Genomic DNA, 19770 nt, shown 5'->3' on the forward strand with positions numbered 1-19770 from the left:
AGCATCCAGGAATAGTAAATTTGGGTTTTCTTTCTGCCTTTCTTTTTGACTACATTGTAAGAACAATATTTGAAACCAATGGAGTTTATTTTGATTGTTGAAGACAATGATAATTTTTATGTCAATTTCATATCATGTAATGTTAATACCAAGCATACTGCATTTTATGTTTGTGTACTGGTGTTAGAACCTGCATTACATTAAAAAAATTTTATGAATAAGGATTTATTGTTTTTAATTGTAAATAGTGCTATCTTATCACCTCAACAATTTTTTACCTTGATAATAATAGACTAAATTTCTTACTTCTGAAATGCTATAAATATACACAACTTTAAAAGTATTATGAATGTAATAAGCAAAAAGATCTACTTTTTTGTACCATGTTTTAAAATTCAACTAAAAAATTAAAAAATATATATATAAGCAAAAACTGTTATTACATTGTTTCTTTCCTCATTTCCTCTCTTCCTCCCTCTTTTCCTTCTTCTCATTCTTCCTTCCTTCCTTTCTTGCTTTCATAGGTTACTTCAATGATAGAAATCACCATAATTGATGATGCTGAATTTGAACTCACAGAGACATTCAATATTTCCTTAATCAGTGTTGCTGGAGGTGGCAGACTTGGTGATGATGTTGTGGTAACTGTTGTTATTCCACAAAATGATTCTCCGTTTGGAGTATTTGGATTTGAAGAAAAGACTGTAAGTTAAATATATCGGGGGAATGCCTTGTTCCAGGCTACTTTTTCAAGTAATTTTGAGTAGAAACTATCTTTCATTTTTGTTTGGAAAGTATTACCCTACATATATGAGCCTCTTCTCAAAGATCTTTTGAGTGGGCTATTGAATTAGGGGCCAGTCCTCCAGCCTATGCACACAATTTGATAGTAATGTGAGCTCTTAATATCAGGAAATTACAAAGGGGAACAGATTCCTATTTATGGATATAGTAGACTAAGTTGTACTTTTCATCCCTACCATCTATTCTCTGTGTGCCTTACTGCCAGACCACCATTTTTGCCATAGGCAGGATTCTGTCATGGGTCTGGGTGTTATATCCCACAATGGGTTTACCTGGTGAGGGATTTATATTACCCAATGTTATGCTAGTCTGTTGTAACTTATATAGAACAAAACACCACAGTCACCCCCCGAGCTCATGTATTTCTCTATATTTCTCCTCTCTTACTTCTCATTGGCTGTTTACTTCCAAGATTTGAAAGAAGGAATCCAATTATTACTGATTCAGAGACAGAGAGAGAGAGAGAGAGAGAGAGAGAGAGAGAGAGAGAGAACCTAATTAATCATGAAAAATAAGTATTTGTGCAGCCAGGTTTGGTACCTCGTACTAAATTATCACTGCATCTTAAATATAAAACACTAAAATTCCATCATCATTATTATTACATAACTATGACATAACATTATGACCTTACCTTTCAAAATAAATTTCAAGGTATGAACTAGCCATAAAAATATATGAGGTAATCCCTATATACTCAGCAACTTTTCTGGCTCCATATGTCACCATTCCCTTCATTTAATGACTTATAGGTAGTCAGTAATTCACATAGATCACTTTTAATTAATAAACCAATTGCTGAGATGCCCACTCTCTACTTTCCTGTGGATGCAAGGCTAGACTGACAGCTTGCCTATCAGGGCTAGACTTCCTGGATACTCCAAAATTTAAATGTAACAAATAATTGCCTAATGATTTGGCTATTGAAATTTCAACTTTGTAAGAAAATGGGACCTATAAGAGGCACAGAACAAACTTTTGCTGTGGCTCAATGAGCTCTTCCTTGGGAAAAAAAAAATTGGCAGCAGTATTTGTAAGGAGTGTTGGATTGACAAAAGAGCAACTGTGAATATCTCCCAAGCAGCAGAAAATTACACATGAATATGTAATTTGTTAATAATTTATTAATAAATAATAAATTTATTAATAATAAAATTAATATTGTTACAGCTACAAATTTTCCATTTGTCTTAGAGTCTAAAGGCAAGACTTAGGTTACCCAATTCCTACTGTATTGTTGAACATGTAAAGCATGCATGCTTGGGCTTTAATTCATTAGGTGACAATGGCTATTATGATTGTTGGTGATAGTAGTAGCTGCTTGTTGCTCCACCCTTTGTGACTGCTTTCCTTGTGTATATTCTATCTTTCTTATCACAAAAGTATTTTGATAGCATGGAGTTTATCTTTTAACAATAAGATACACAATATTGTGCACACAATGAACATTCTGTTAGCATTATTTGGTGACACAGATTAGATTCACAGCTGAGGAACATTGAGAAAAGACTGTTAGCATAAATCCATCAAAATTAACAAGCTGTTCACAAGGGCAATGTGGTAAGTATATCACATCCCTGGGAATAGCAGAGACCCATGGAAATCTACTTGTGAAACCTAATCTAAAATGTTACATCTATGAAATCAAAGTTTTGAAGACTTATATAATGGATTTTCTCCATTTTTTTCTTGCTAAATATCTCTGATCCCTGAGTAGTGGTATGATCAGTGTGGAGTCAAAATAATCCTAATTTGTTTCCAGGCTCCTCATCTCCAAATATATGTGTATATCTGGCCCTCAGATTTCTATGAGTTTCTATGAAGCTTAACAAGATCAGGTATATGTAAGAACTGACACACAATAGATGCTAATTTCAGTTTTTTCCCAATCTGTGCTCTTGACATCATCGCAAATCTCATGAATAAAACAAAACAAGATTGTATTGCATGTTAAGCTTCTATCCATCTTGAAAGTAGAAAGCATTGTGTTATATTTTCTATTTATATGACAGATAGATGATATACGTTCAGTGAGGACTTTGCTTCACAGTCAACAATATGTACTTCACTTAAACTAGATCTGTTAATAAGGACTTCTGTAAAAAACAAATAGTGCTGGTAAATTAATGTATTGAATCTCCTCTGTATCAGATTAATAAAACCACTTTTGAACTTTAACTCACTAAGTAGATACACTACAGATAATTCAGAGGACAGTTTAGGTCTGTATTAAGTGTGGAGCTTGACTGTAGTAGCAAAGATCCCTGCAAATCTCAGTTTCTTCACATAGTTAGTGTTCATTTCTTCTTTATGCAGGAATCCTGCACCAGGGTGCCCAGTTGACTGATGCTTATGGACACCTCCTTTTCAACTGGTGACTCTCAGACGCTAGACTCTGTTCATCTTGGGGTTCTGTCCTCTTCTAGATCCTGGGCGTCCTCTCTATTCACCTGCCAAATGGAAAAGGAGAGGATATGTGGTCTTGTTGTAGAAGTTTATGGCAAGAGTATTAGCAGCATAAATCATTTCTGCCTCTGTTCTCAGGGTCAGAATTCAGTTGCATGGTCTACCTAATTGCAAGAGAAGATAGGAAATGCCAACTAGTTGAGCATCTAAGAATAGAAAAGAAGTGGGGATTGGTAAAACATTTTTTTCTGCCATATGATCATAACACGTAACATTCTAAATTTTAAAACTGTAGTCATTGTAAACAGAAATAAGATTCTACTTGTTTATCTGCTCTTTTTTTTGTTGTTTTGTCTTACTGAATTTTCTTCTTTCAGGTAATGATAGATGAATCCCTTTCATCTGATGACCCTGATTCATATGTGACATTGACGGTTGTCCGGTCCCCAGGAGGAAAAGGAACCGTCCGACTTCAGTGGACTATAGATGAGAAGGCTAAACATGACCTTAGTCCTTTGAATGGAACCCTTCATTTTGATGAGGTATAGTCAGCGTTAGGACTCCTGTAATTTTTTCCTAATTTGTCTTTGATTTTCTCTTTTTTAAAAATTGTAGATTGAGGGACCACCTGTGCCAGTTTATTACATAGGTATATTGCATCATGCTGGGGTTTGGGCTTCTAGTGAACCCAAAACCCAAATAGTGAATACAGTACCCAATAGGTAGTTTTTCAACCCACACTCCACTACCACCGTCCAACCTCAAGCAGTCTCCAGTGTCTGTTGTTTCCATCTTTATGTCCATGTGTATCCATTGTCTAGCTCCTAGTTATAAGTGAGAACACATGGTATTTGGTTTCCTGTTTCTGCATTAATTCACTTAGGATAATGGCCCCTAATTACATCCATGTTGCTTCAAAGGACATGATTTAATTATTTTATATGACCCTGTAGTATTTCATGGTGTATATCTACTACGTTTTCTTTATCCAGTTCACCGTTGATGGACACTTAAGTTGATTCCATACCTTCACTGTTGTGAATAGGTAGACTGATGTCTGGTGTTGAGTGGAGGCACCTGCCCTGGTGTGGGGTACGTGCATGGAAGGATGGTGAGAAGAGATCATGTTGGAATGTGTTGAGGTCTCTGAGTGGTAAGAGTGTGCACCAGCTTCTAGTCCTGAGCCAGCAGGAATGAAGTCTGCTTTCCTATCATGGTCATGTTGCAGGACTCATTACTTTCAATTCATAAAGACTTTGTCCTTTGGTTCCTCAGTGCAGCTACAGGCCATAGTGACACCCCTCTAAGATCTGCTAACAAAATGGGCTCAGGGAAGGGTCTCTTCCCCAACTCAGGGTGAGCAACTTCACGACTTGTCTGTCCTCCGTTGCTGGGATACTGCTACTCTGTGAAGGAGGGGGAGTTGGGGCCTGTTCTGCCTATAAGCCCAAGTGGCACAGGCTCACTTTTAGCAGGGATGGAGCCACTGAAAAAAGCTCAAACATATGCTTTCTTTGTGTGCATGTGTTAACTCCCAGTGGGAAGAACCACAGCAGTGTCTGCAACAGTCTAGAGGGGGAGATGACCCCCTCTCTATGATTGTCCCTTAGCTTTGGTGCTGCCCCCTTCAGTGACTGGCCCTATGCCTGCGTCTCCTTTGTCTTAAGGGCACTTTGGCAGGCTCTGCTCCCCCTCTTTTATGGGCAGCCCACACTGTGGGTTAGATCTCCAGAAGTCCTTGAGCTCCCTGGGACCCACCTGTCCCCCGTGATTCCGAACATCAGAGATGGTTGTGGGGTGTGTTTGCAGGAGATCTGGTGGTGCAGTGACTTGGGCAGGGAGGTCTCAGGCAGGGCAGTGGCACTATGGGTATACAACCAGTATGGCACCCTACATCTCAGTTTGGATCTGAGGGAAGCATAGGCATGCCTGCACAAGCTAGCAACTTGGTTCTCTGTCCCTGAGAAGTTCCCAAATCGCCACTGATAGCATAGTTTTGGGTCATAAGCATAGTGGGGCTCCTCAAAAGCTTGGCAGTCAGGAGATTGTCAGAGGAATGAGGGGAGGAGAGAAGCACTCCCACCTACTCTTTTCATGGGGCTCCAAGCTCCTTGGAGGTCAGTCTCTGTGGACTCTTGCTGCTTCCCTTTTCTACACCCTAGCTTCTTCCCACGTGCCCTCTGGCAGATCCTGACTCTCTTCCCTCAGTTTTCTGTTCAGAACTTGCCCTTTCACCAGTAACTCTGATCATCTTCCTGAGGAGAACTGGAGCCTGATGTCCCTAGACAGCCATCTGCTCAAGGCAGTGGTGCTGTGCTGTCGCTGCTGAGGGGAATGGTGACTGTAGTCACCCTGTGTGGCCACACCTCAAGAGCTGTCTTTGATTTTCTTTTGCATAGTATTACTTGTGAATTCATGTGATAATATTTACTATGTCTGGAATTCTTTTGGAACTTCATATGCATGATAGGTGGGAAAATCACACCACACACACACACACACACACACACACACACACACACAAACTCTAGATATCTGAAATCAAATTATTTTTATTTTTTGAAAGTATTCGTTTAAAAGTTTTTATTGATACATAATTGGCATACATATTTTCAGAGTACATGTGATACAGAGTACATTTGATATATTTATATAATCAAATCAGAGTAATTGATATCCATCACCTATTCTGCAGCTGTTTTGAAATGTACAATACATTATTGTTACCTATAAATATTTTTTTTTTTGGAAACAGGGTCTTGTTCTGTCACCCAGGCAGTAATGCAGTGGTGCAATCATATAGCTTATGGCAGCTTTGACCCCCCTCCTCAAGCAATCTTTCCACCTTAGCCTCATGAGTAACTGGGACTGCAGACATGTCCCACCATGCCCGGTTATTTTTTAGTTTTTAATTTTTTTTGTAGAGACAGGGTCTCTCTATGTTGCCCAGGCTGGTCTCAAACACCTGGGCTTACGCAATCCTCCCAAAGTGCTGGCATTACAGGTATGAGCCACTGTGCCTGATCTATAGTCAAATTTTTTTTTTTTTTTGAGACGGAGTTTCGCTCTTGTTACCCAGGCTGGAGTGCAATGGTGCGATCTCGGCTCACGTCAACCTCCGCCTCCTGGGTTCAGGCAATTCTCCTGCCTCAGCTTCCTGAGTAGCTGGGATTACAGGCACGCACCACCATGCCCAGCTAATTTTTTGTATTTTTAGTAGAGACGGGGTTTCACCATGTTGACCAGGATGGTCTCGATCTCTTGACCTCTTGATCCACCCGCCTCGGCCTTCCAAAGTGCTGGGATTACAGGCATGAGCCACCGCGCCTAACCTATAGTCAAATTTTTAAATTCAGACTGTGCCCACATTTTACCATCAAAACAAACCTCTCACATTTTTTCTCTCCTAATTGAAGGCAAAGCCAACCAACCAAGCTGGATGTCTGGGTGTCATCCCCAGCTGCACCCTTTCTGTAATTGTTACATGTATTTGATTACCAAGTCCAGTCAGGTTTCCCTTTAAGTGTGCTTTCTGACTATTCTGACTGTGCAGAATTTCTATACTGACTCAAAATACTGATTGTGTAACATTAAGACAATGTCAAACTTACAAACACTCCTAATTTTTAATATCCATATACAATTTGAAAAAAAGGAAGTTTTTCAGCCAGTCAAAAAACTGAAACGCAATAAGTAGTTTGAGAATGGCAAGTGTATTACAGTCCGTCTGCATCTGCCTCAGCCTCCCACAGTGTTAACAAGTGAAGGTGCAAGGTCCTGTCTACGTTGAGGGAGAAACATAATCTCTTGGACCATGGAGTTGGTTTCTGTAACTTGTGGGAATGACTCCCCTTTTCAAAGTTTTGTTGGACATTTACAGATCTATTTCTTTATGTCTTTATCAATATAAGCCTGAGAACCTTGGCTGGAGTATCAACCAACCCTCTGTAGGATGTGATTTTTCTAGTTGCCTGTGTTCACTCAGTTTCTTTTTCCTCTTTCCCTTCTTTGGCCAGTTTTAATAATCAAAAGAAGATGAGGACCCCATTATATAATAATCAAAAGTATATGGGACCCCGTTAGCTGAGCACAGAGTTTCATTATGAATAATCTCAACCTAACCACATGACAGTGATATTTACCAATCAAACTCCTAAGTCTTCTGGAAGGGAAGATGGGGAGGTGGAAGAGACAATCCGATTCTAAAATATACATGGAAATACAAAAATGCCAAGAACAGCCAGCAACTCACAAAGAAGAATATGAAGAGTGACTCTACTTAACCAATGTGTAAAATAATACACAGTCAAAGTAAATGAGACAGTGTGATATTTTCTCTGGGATAAACAAATAGGCCAAAAAGAAGAAAATAGTCCAGATTTGTCAGTCCTTTTACAGTTTTTGCTTTTTAGAATCATGTTTTGATTCTAAACAGCTTTCTTAATTTAATAACTAAACAGCTTTCTTAAATTAATAAAGATGAAACCAGAAGGCAATTAGTTAACAAAAATACCAAGAGAAACTGATTAATAAGTTAAAAAATATCTTACAAAATAAGAATTGACAGAAGGAAATAATTATTAAAAGAGAAAATATTGAAAATTGTAAGAGACTATATAAATATAGACAAATTTTAAAAACCTATATGAAATTGGCTCTAGCAGATGTAGAAAGTCTGAACATATGCACTTTTGAAAATGAGTAGAGAATAAATATTTAAAACATTAAAAGCTTCAGTTTTCCAAAGGAATTCCATCAAATATGTTGTATGGTCCATGTCTACTTTTTATTTTTTTTTTCAGTCTAGTGACTCTTCTTCAGAGCCTTCAATAAGAGGCAGCACAGAAACAAATAATTTTTTTCCCCTTTAGTTTTCCAAGATGTGATTAAGGAGTTCATTGGTGATGCTGTCTGGCAGTCTATCATGCACATGTTCTGCCATTATTCTTGAGGTGTGATTAGCTTGATGGCATTAAATCTTAAGCCAGATCTTGCAGGTATATCATCCACTTATTTCTCAGATTCTGACACCTGATGACTCAAGAAACATCTAGGTTGTGTGCCCTAGCCACTATCTAAAAACTTCTCCCCTGAGGAGCATTTAGAATTTAGAAATTAGTTTCAAATATCTATAAAGATTTTCCTCAGTAGTAAGGAGCAATACTTCCTAGTTACCAGATTCTTATTGCTAGATCCACTTCTTAGATGATTAAAAAGTTTTCTTGTTTTTGAGCATAAAATCTACACCAAAATGGCAAATAGTCTGATCTTTTCCTCTAGCAAATAAGGTCATCCGTTTTTAGAGTACCGCATCAGGAGGGATGCGGTTGTCTCTAGATTCCACTCTCTCTAGCTACTCGTTTGGTCATTGGCCTGGTACATTTCATATACAGCTGTGTAACGGCTCCATTGCTTTTGTATAGGTCTGAATATACACAAAGATCTACATCTCCCACAGGTTCTAATTTGCTTTTGAGGATCTCTCTCATCACCTCTCATGTCTACTCATGGCTAGTGGTATCCACTCCATCAATAATGCCCAGGTGGATCTCCATTCTCACAAATCATTCTCATGGCAACTTAGTGCTCACATTGGCAATAGGGAAACTAGTCTATAGAAGCTATTATACCTACGGTGCATCCCAGGTTGTACCAAGACTTACTGTATAATAGTTTCCTGGACTGTCTCAAAATGTAACAGTGACTGTGGAGTCACGATTGCCCATCTTACAGGGAAATTCTCACAATAATTCTGTTCAATCCTAACAGGGTGAGTTCTTCTTTCCTATTTCTTTCTTTCTTTTTTTTGAGACACAGTTTTGCTCTTGTTGCCCAGGCTGCAATGCAAAGGCACCATCTTGGCTCACCACAACCTCCACCTCCCGGGTTCAAGTGATTCTCCTGCCTCAGCCTCCTGAGTATCTGGGATTACAGGCATCCACCACACGCCTGGCTAATTTTTGTATTTTTTAGTAGAGACAAGGTCTCACCATGTTGGTCAGGCTGGTCTCGAACTCCCAACCTTGGGTAATCCACCCACCTTGGCCTCCCAAAGTCCTGATATTATAGTGCTGGGATTTCCTATTTCTATTTTATGCAGGACAACTAAGCTCCTTACTCTGTTTATAGAAACATACAACTCTCCAGAACTGATAAATGGTCCATAGGTGATAAGTCAGGGGCATATTACACCTTACCTTCCTTGAGAAATTTGTGAGATGGAGATTGGTATCCAGAGGCTTTTTAGGACATGCTCATGAGATCAACACCTGTGTAAGTGAAAGAAGCAGGATTGGGCATGAAGGCAAATCATGATGCCGTTGAAACTGACACTACAGTATACTACAATTTAAAGTGAGACTGACCCTGTATAGCTGTCTGAGTTAGAATGATGGTGAGTTTTATAATCCTGTGTTGAGCAGTCATTGTGTGTGGACCCCATGCCAGGAAGAGCATTTGACCATGTGGGTTGTCTTCCAATGAGGCAATTTGCAAAGGAGCCTGACAGATGAGAGAAAGGTAATGAGTCCTTTCCAGAAGGGGGATCTTATTGAACATCAGAGCATCCACCACAGAGATGTAGGGTAGGGCCATGTTCAAGAGAAGCTTGTTCTGAAAGCCTCTCTCTCTCTTTCCCTTGGTCTTTTATGGATATACTTATTTTTCTACTGCCCACTTTGACTTTTTGCCTTTTACCCATTCCTGCTTCCTTCCCATCCTATCCACTATTACTGATCCCAAGAATACTCTCTATTATGCTTTTCCTCTCTTGTCTTTCTCTTAGCAGAGTAACTTCTGGAAACTTTGTTAAGTTTCGCTGTAGGCTGGTAAAAATAAAATGGTCCTTGGGGAGATAAGAGGAAAGGAAATATACAGAGAACAACTATGTTAATACTTTGAGAGAGAATCATGATGCATATCATTTTTATCTCTACCTTTTCCTCTGTATTATAAGACAACTCCAGTTTGTCCTATGCATCACTGATTAAATTTTCTGCCGTTTGAATTCTACATTTTATTGTTTCTCATGAACATTTTAGTTTGGCAATTGCATTTTTTCTTTGAAATTTTTATTATTAAATTGTATTATTTTAATCTCTTCACTCAAGCTTTTATTTTTTCATAACTCTTTATTGTTATTTTTACAATATATGTATTTTAAAAAATTTCATAAAGGCTTCTAGGAAAATATGTGCATCCTGCCTGAGACCTCATTAGATGTACTTATGAAAAATCTATAATTCTGGGATGCAGTGCATCACTCCCATTTCTTTTATTCTCTGCGTATCATGAATTGGAAACTTAGAATTGCCATAAAGAGGAAAGAGCTGATAACAGTGGGAACACTATAGTTCTGAGGTAGGTGGCAGCCAGTTCTTGGTTAGTGTAGTCTCTGTGGCTGGGCGTTCAGAGAAGTCAGGAAATGGGTCTTAACCCCTATATTAATTTGTTCTCACACTGCTAATAAAGACATACCCAAGACTAGGTAATTTATAAAGGAAAGGAAGTTTAATGGACTCAGTTTCACATGGCTGGGGAGGCCTCACAATTATGACAGAAGGTGAAGGAGGAGCAAAGGCATGTCTTACATGGCAGCTGGCAAGAGAGCATGTGAGGGGAACTGCCCTTTATAAAACCATCAGACCTTGTGAGACTTACTCATTATCACAAGAACAGCACTGGAAAAACCTGCCCGCATGATTCATTACCTCCCACCAGGTCCCTCCCATGACATGTGAGGATTATGGGAGCTACAATTCAAGATGAGATTTGGGTGGGGACATAGCCAAACTGTAACACCCACTTTGTGGTTCTCCTTGTTATTTAGGTTCATGGCATGGAATGTGTATCCTCTAGTCTACTCCAAATTGATTCCTTCATTAGTGAAAATTGTACCTATATTTTAAACATTTTAAAATATTTAGTTTCTTTCTTTCTGTCAGTCTTGGCCCTTTATGGTGTCTACATATGCATTTGAAGAAGGCACAACTCACCCAACCAGTCTCTGCCAGTTAAACTCAGAATGTGTTTCCTCCATCTTTGTTTTAATTTGCTGTAAAAATATATGTGCTCATAGAGAAAAAAACAAGCCAAACCTCAGTCAGTACAGATGGATGTAGAAAAATAAGTAAAATTCCCGATTCCTTCTGAATCTTGCATTTTACTTCCCAGAGGTAACCACTATTGACAGTTGCCTATATACCCTTCCAAAAATTTTCTATGCTTATTCAAACATATGTATCTTATTCTTACACAAATGGAATTTTACACTGCAATCTCTTCAGTAACTTGCTCTTTTTACTTTATAATCTATCTTAAACATTTATTTTTCTTACTGGCCAAAATCCATTGCATTAAAAAATGGTTAAATATTTTTCATTGCATAGATTCCCTTTAGTATTTGATACTATGGATATTTCTTCATGAGCACTATTTCACTATGGTGTTTATAGTTATCTTACATTTTTTGTCTCTCTTTCTGGGATTCACATTTCTTGTTTAGTATGTAGTTCTGTGTAGTTCTCTTTTCCCAAAAAGTTATATACTGTTGCAGACTTCTATCAACTATATTTGTATTATTTTCTTCTCCTTTACTATCTTTCTGGTCTTGGTTTTCTTGAGATATGGAAAATAGCCACTGAAAAGTAAAAAGGATATAGATTTTATATCCAGCAAGATATTAATCCAAATCTTAACTCTACCATTTGATGCCATGTGACTTTAGGAAAATTAGTTAATTTCTCTCATATTTGATTTCTTAGTTGCAAAATGGGGATAATAAGACAATCTAAACAAAGGCTCTGAGTATTGCATGAAATAATGTTTGTGAAAAAACTAGCCATCTTGCAGACATTTAGAAAGTGTTTTATACAATAACTGTAATTTAGAAACATTTTAATGAAATAGCAGGTTGCTACCTCAACTTAATATAGTGAATCATAGGATAAAAAATTAAAGGCTTTAATTTTTTTTAAATTAGGAGAAATTTGTATTTCTGTTTTCCTGAGATAGCCTATATGTAGTGTCATTTCTCAAACTGTTGCTTTGCACTGCCATTCAGCAGAATAGAAATAATTGCTCTAAATTTTAAAGAAAAAAAGGGATTCCATGTTCAAATAGATTTGGGAAAACCTGTTACCTATTTTTCATTGCATAGATTCCACCTTGTATTAGAAAATAATACAAATACAGTTGATAGAAGTCTGCAATAGCATATGACTTTTTGGGAAAAGAGAACTACACAGAACTACATACTAAACAAGAAATGTGAATCCCAGAAAGAGAGACAAAAAATGTAAGATAACTATAAACACCATAGTGAAACAGTGCTCATGAAGAGAAAAAATTTGAACTAAGTAGGCCCTTTTAGTGCAGGATTATTTTTAGGCACTTTAATATACTTAAGACCATTTTGAGTCTCTAATAGAAGAAATATTCTGAATTAATTCCCCTATGAAACTTACCCATCACCTTTTTATCCCAGAACATTTATTACTATCTTTTATAACCATTGTCTGGGATTTTCCATCTGTAATCAGCCTTTTCCCCTTTTACTGGTTGTAGGTTTCTTTGAGAAATGAAGAGCATATGATATGAAACACTGTCTTACGTATACAGTAGGTAAGGTGGAGGGCAATATAAGCAAATATAGTTGATTCTCATGATTCACAGTAGCCAATCCTTATCATTCACAATCCCCCACTTGTGAATGTGCCTACTCACTAAGGTATATTTGCAGCCTCCAAAGTCAATACTACTGATGTTTTCATGGTCATTCAGAGACATAAGGTTGTGGAGAATTTGATTCACCTGATTTACACATTCCCAGCTGAGGTTGAACAAGCCAACAACTTGACTTTTTGTTTCAGCTCTTATATTGTATACAAATATTGTTTATACAGTCCATTTATTGTCACTTTTTAATTTTATTTTTGTGCTTTCTGTTGCTGAATTAACCATTTAAATTTGCCCCCAAGTGTAGTGCTGAAATCTAGTGTTCCAAACACAAGAAGGCTGTGACGTACCTTAAGAAGAAAATATGTTTGTTAGATAAACTTTATTCAGGTGTGAATCATGTGCTTATTAAACATGAGAAATGTATTAGAATGATTCTAAGTTTTTACCAATGTGCACATGTCTGCAAATGACCACTGAAGTGGCCAATATTGATTTTGGGGTTACAAAGTTGGGTGAGGAGACAAATGTGCAAATAAGGAATCCAAGAATAATGAAAACCAACTGCATATAAAATCAATAGCACCTTGGAGAAATTACTGTACATATAAAGAAGTATGTAAAGATGTTTGTGGCAACATTATTTGTAATAGTAAATAGCCATTGTCAGATAAATCTTGCAAATAGTATAAAGGCAAACAATGGAATCCCCACAGCAATGAAAATAATACATTGAGGCTGGGTGTGGTGGCTCATGTCTGTAATCCCAGCATTTTGGGAGGCCGAGCCCAGTGGATCACCTCAGGTCAGGAGTTTGAGACCAGCCTGGCCAATATGGCAAAACCCCATCTTTACTAAAAACACAAAAATTAGCAAGGCATGGTGATGCACAGTTGTAATCCCAGCTACTCAGGAGGCTGAGACAGGAGAGTCACTTGAACCCAGGAGGCAGAGGTTGCAGTGAGCTGAGATCGCACCACTGCATTCCAGCCTTGGCAACAGAGTAAGACCCTGTCTCAAAAAAGAAAAATATACATTGAACCTACATATGAAAACATGGATAACCTCAACAGTGCATATTGAAGGAAAAATTAAGGAGACACAATGCATTTTAGAGTGACTAATAGGATGGGAAAATTTTTGAAAAGTGAGATAATAATGGGCTGATAAAGGGGACAAAAAGAATAAATGAAAATAAAAGATGATTCATTGTCCAGTGGAAACAATGCTATTGACAGGAGTAGGATCAATTCAAACTATGCACCTGAGATTCCAGAAAAAAAAAAGAAAAAATAAAATCATTAACATTCTTATGAGTTACAAGTAATGAGAAACAATGCATGATGGGAAAGAAGTATAAAATACCTAGGAATAGATTCAGCAAGAAACAAGTGGAACTGATATAAAAACAAAATCTTAAAGGTGAAGGTAAAAGAAAACTGAAATGTGTATATAAAATACCAAATTCCTGGATAGAAAAACTACATTTTCTTATGAATTAGGCCCTTTACTGCTACCTTTAGATATTTTTGTTAACTGGAAGGTGCCATTACTAATTTAACGTCAGCAAAATATACCATGAGTTGGATGTTCAGTGATGATGAACAACGGCTGGCATCTCAGGACTGTCGGTTGCCCATGCAACTGTGGTCTAATGTCATTCACACTTTGTTTTCTCCTTTGAATGGAGCTGTTTCTTTTTATTTATTTATTTATTTAATATATATACACACACACACACACATATATATATTTTTTATTGTACTTTAGGTTCTGGGGTACATGTGCAAAACATGCAGGATTGTTGCATAGGTACAAACATGGCAATGTGGTTTGCTGCCTCCATCCCCCATCACCTATTATATCTGACATTTCTCCCCATGTTATCCCTCCCCGACCTCCCTACCCCGACTATCTTTCCTCTATTCCCCCACAACAGACCCCAGTGTGTGATGCTCCCCTCCCCGTGTCCATGTGTTCTCACTGTTCAGCACCCACCTGTGAGTGAGAACATGCGGTGTTTGATTTTCTGTTTTTGTGTCAGTTTGCTGAGAATGATGGTTTCCAGATCATCCATGTCCCTACAAAGGACATGAACTCATGGTTTTTTATGGCTGCATAGTATCCCATGGTATATATGTGCCACATTTTCTCTGTCCAGTCTATCATCCATGGGCATTTGGGTTGGTTCCAGGTCTTTGCTATTGTAAACAGTGCCGCAGTGAACATTCGTATGCATGTATGTTTATAATAGAATGATTTATAATCCTTTGGATATATACCCAGTAATGGGATTGCTGGGTCAAATGGCATTCTATTTCTAGGTCCTTGAGGAATCCCCACACTGTCTTCCACAACTGTTGAACTAATTTACACTCCCACCAGCAGTGTAAAAGTGTTATTTCTCCACATCCTCTCCAGCGTCTGTTGTCTCCAGATTTTTTAATGATCGCCATTCTAATTGGCGTGAGATGGTATCTCAATGTGGTTTTGATTTGCATTTCTCTAATGACCAGTGATGATGAGCATTTTTTCATATGTTTGTTGGCCTCATATATGTCTTCTTTTGAAAAGTGTTCATGTCATTCGCCCACTTTTGGATGGTTTTTTTTTTTCTTGTAAATCTGTTTTAGTTCTTTGTAGATTCTGGATGTTAGCCCTTTGTCAGATGGGTAGATTGCAAAAATTTTTTCCTATGGAGCTGTTTCTTATAAATATTAGATCTATGACCTTTGTCTGTGTACATCATTGTGTGATCATTTAACTTTCTTTAAAAATTGTATTTTCAACAGCTACAATTTTTCAGTAAGCTTAGGAGTTGTGTTAATTTCTTTTCCCGTTTTCCCCATAAAGAACCTAAATGGAATTTGTAGTCAGAACTGATTTTTTGTGGAGTAATTTTCCCTAGGTATAATTCATAATTCTAGTGACAAAAAGGACATCCTTGAAAAATGATTATGAACATAAACATTATTCTGCTAATGATAACATTCAAACTTTGAGTTTTGTCAATCTGGAAAATGCACTGTTTCTGTTTTGGATGTAGACTGAGTCCCAGAAGACCATTGTGTTGCACACACTTCAAGACGCAGTGTTGGAGGAGGACAGGCGTTTCACCATTCAGCTGACATCAACTGATGAGGTAGAAATATCTCCAGTAAAAGGTAAGAGAAATTCACATTTTTGGAAATAAAAAAGTAGATTCTCAGAAAAAATATAATAAAATAACCCATACTTACAAATATAGGCAGTGTTAGGTTTTATAATTCCTAAAACATAAAGATACCATTTTCTACATGTATTAAAAGTTAATAATTTTTTAAATTAAAATTATAATGCCCAATATTGGTAAGGTCATAGGTCAAATATTTCATATTGCTTAGCGGTGTAATTTTTTTAAAAATGAAGATGTTCATTGTAGCAGTGTTTATAAAATGTAAAATAAAGTATGTCAGCTTCCTAAATGATCCAACAGTAGGAGACTAGTTAAATGTGTCAGAATACTATGCAGTGATTCAAAGTGACATAACAGGAAAAACTCTTAATTACATTAAAAATTAAAAACATAATTACACGGATAATTGTTATGTTAATAAAACAGGTTTTGCAACAACATGCTAAATGTAACCTATTTTGTTATGTTCATGTGTTACATGACTTTGGAATTATTTAATTGAAAGGTTAATAGTGTTTTTTGATTACCTGTATTTTCTAAACATATTTACAATTACACGTTACTTCTGTAATAAAACATTATTTTTAAATGGATCATATTATGTTTAGCATTATTGCCTTTGTACATCTATTTTCATCTGAAAGTAGTTATTTAGATATTTTGATATTTCAGCAACAGGCATTTTAATTCTCCTTTGCCTCCAGTTGATATAATGATTTGTTTCTTGGATCCATAGAGAAAAGATTAATGATTCTAAAATGGTTTTATTGTTCTATAAACAATAATAACCAACCGTAAAAACTGGTTCAGAAACTTTAGCATGAAAACTTGGCAATTGTTACATTTCTTTTTTTGCCATCAAGAACTCCATCCTATGCAAGAGTCTGTGGCTAAAAGCAGATTCCATGGCCAACGAAATTTTCAGAATTGTAGAGTATCTATCACTGTATGTACTTAGAGTATTTATTCTTTCTGCATTTTTGTTTAGGATATTTTCCAACAAGACTGTCAGGGAGTCACATCATTGCACCATATTCTTTTATGGGTCTTTAGTTAGCATTAGTTAGTTCTTTCCTAAGTCTTTAGTTGTCTACATCATGTTAAAAGGACAGAGTTGATGTCACATATGCTAACTAAACATAGAGGAATATGTCATTGGATCAGGATAAATCATTTACCATATTAAAAAAATTTTTTGAGGCAAGATCTTGCTCTGTCACCCAGGCTAGAGTGCAGTGGTGTGATCACAGATTCCTGCAGCCTTGAGCTCCCACCTCAGCCTCCACACACAGACACACATGCATGCCAACAACCACAAATGCTGTAATATTTACCTCCTCCCCATCCCCTACTTCTAACCACACACACCCACATGCATGCCAACAACCACAAATGCTGTCATATTAACCTCTCCAATCCCCATTGTCAACCACACACACACACACACGCATGCCAACAACCACAAATGCTATATTTACCTCCTCCCCATCCCCCACTTCTAACCACACACACACACACACACACACACACACACGTGCATGCCAACAACCACAAATGCTGCAATATTTACCTCCTCCCCATACCCCACTTCTAACCACAAACCTCCCACCTCAGCCTCCTGAGTAGCTAGGACTGCAGGCATGTGCCACTATGCCCAGCTAATTTATTTTCATATTTGTAGGGATGGAGTCTTCCTATGTTGCCCAGACTGGTCTCTAACTCCTGGGCTCATGGAAGCCTCCTGCCACAGCCTTCCAAAGTTTGGGATTACGGGTGTGATCCACTGCGCCTGTTTAAAACAATTCTTAATGTATTTCTGTCTGACTGTGACATACTTGCTGTGACAAGCCACTCTTGATTCCATTAATCCATTGCCAAGAAAGTGAGAGTACAGTAATCTAGCTCTTTGTGTAATGAACCCCTAATCTTTGTTTCTGGAAACAATTTCCTTTAAGTTTCTGCTAAATTATATGGATACTCAAATTCTTGATATAGTTTTTTATTTTCATTTTAGTAGAAATATTTGACACAGCTTTATAAATGTTAAAGTCAAATGACAGAGTCAGAAAATTAAAAATGAAAAAGTGCCCCCAAAACGTCTTGCTTTTGCCACATACAGTTGACATAGTTATGTAGCCAATTGCAGTGAGCTGCAAAATGGTTACTGTAGAAGCAAATTAATGCAAATGGTAGAGGAGCCCTTGCTTATCACGAGAATGATAGAGAAATTACTGCCCATTTTTTTCTGCCCCTTTCACTAAAATGTAATCTTGGGCAAGTGATTTGCCTCCAAGTCTTCAAGACCTCAATGTGCTTCAGCGTCATCATAGGTAAAAGGAGGATACTAATACCTAACTTACATGAGAGTCGTGAGAATGAACTAGATTCCTGTGTGTAAAGTGCTTAGAAAGTTGCCAGGCATAGATTAAGTACATGTGGGCATCTGCTACAAAGTGGTCTATATCATCTTCAATTTAGGTAGCGCATCAATAATTATTCGGGGAGATAAGGGAGCATCAGGAGAAGTTGGAATAGCTCCGTCATCTAGGCACATCCTCATTGGTGAACCCTCAGCAAAATATAATGGTACCGCTATCATCAGGTAAGGACTTCATGATTTTTCTTTGCCTATTTGGGGGTTATGAAGTTTTATTTAAATAATTAGTCTTGAATCCATCCTTCTCAATACATGCATAGTCTTCAAGCATTAACATCTTACATACTGGTAACATACTGTGGAGAGGAGAACAAATTTTGGGAAGAAATTGAAACAATATCCTGACCTATCTTGATGTTAGATCATGAGAAGTTTCCTGACTCTTGAGTGATTTGCATACATTACACCAAGGAAAGAACATGGAGTTGAAATCAGAAAATCTATGCTTTCAGTCTGTTCTGTTACCAAACATGTGATATAAGGGAGTTACTTCATCTCTGCAAGCTTGTGTGTCTTAGCTACAAAATTATTCCTTAGAAAATCGTCAGGGCCAAACATTTTGCTTCCAAGCATTCTAAAATCAGGGCCTGTATTAGTCTATTCTCATACTGTTATGAAGAACTACTTGAGACTGAATAATTTATGAAGAAAAGAGGTTTAATTGGTTCAAAGTTCTGCAGGCTGTACAGGAAGCATGGCTGGGGAGGCCTCAGGAAACTTACAACCATGGCAGAAGGTGAAAGGGAAGCTGGCACATCCTACATGGCTGGAGCAGAAGGAAGCGGGGAGGGGTGCTACATACTTCTAAACAACCGGAGCTCGAGGGAACTCTATCACTAAAACAGCAAGGGGGATCTCCACCCCCATGATTCAGTCACCTCCTACCAGGCCCCACCTCCAACACTTGGGATCACACTTCAGCGTGAAATGTAGGTGGGGACCCAGAGTCAAACCGTATCAGGACCTATCAGATCACTAAATTTGTAGGATCATAGGCAAGTTTTTTTGTAATTTCAAAAATTTCGTAAATTTTCTTATAGGGGGTGGGAAGCAGATATCAGTAGCATAGCTGAGTTTGACTTTATCTTTAGGATAGTTATCCAGAAGTAAGACTATGTATTTCTACCCACCAGCATACCCTTGTATGAAGGGTCTTCCAATCTTTAGAGAACTTAGACTTTTCATATTTTGTACCTTGTATGTTAAGTGAAAAGCCTATAAATATTAATACTTCTTTTTATTTCTTTAAACCTTCTGTTTCTAGTGATCAATT

At 37.5% G+C, this 19770-nt stretch overlaps 1 protein-coding gene across 1 annotated transcript in view; it reads left to right on the top strand.

Annotated features, from left to right (window-relative positions):
* ADGRV1 (adhesion G protein-coupled receptor V1) overlaps positions 1–19770 on the top strand; it is a 556842-nt gene that overhangs the window by 182215 nt on the left and 354857 nt on the right. Inside the window, exons 58-61 of the mRNA XM_064376126.1 lie at positions 525–704; positions 3588–3752; positions 15932–16049; positions 18539–18662. Of these exons, the coding sequence (XP_064232196.1) occupies positions 525–704; positions 3588–3752; positions 15932–16049; positions 18539–18662 (587 nt within the window). The remainder of the gene's footprint in view (positions 1–524; positions 705–3587; positions 3753–15931; positions 16050–18538; positions 18663–19770) is intronic.

This window comes from Aotus nancymaae, unplaced genomic scaffold (assembly GCF_030222135.1).
Source record: "Aotus nancymaae isolate 86718 unplaced genomic scaffold, 86718_ANA_hifiasm-v0.15.2.pri h1tg000014l, whole genome shotgun sequence".
Classification (NCBI taxonomy): Eukaryota; Metazoa; Chordata; class Mammalia; order Primates; family Aotidae; genus Aotus; species Aotus nancymaae.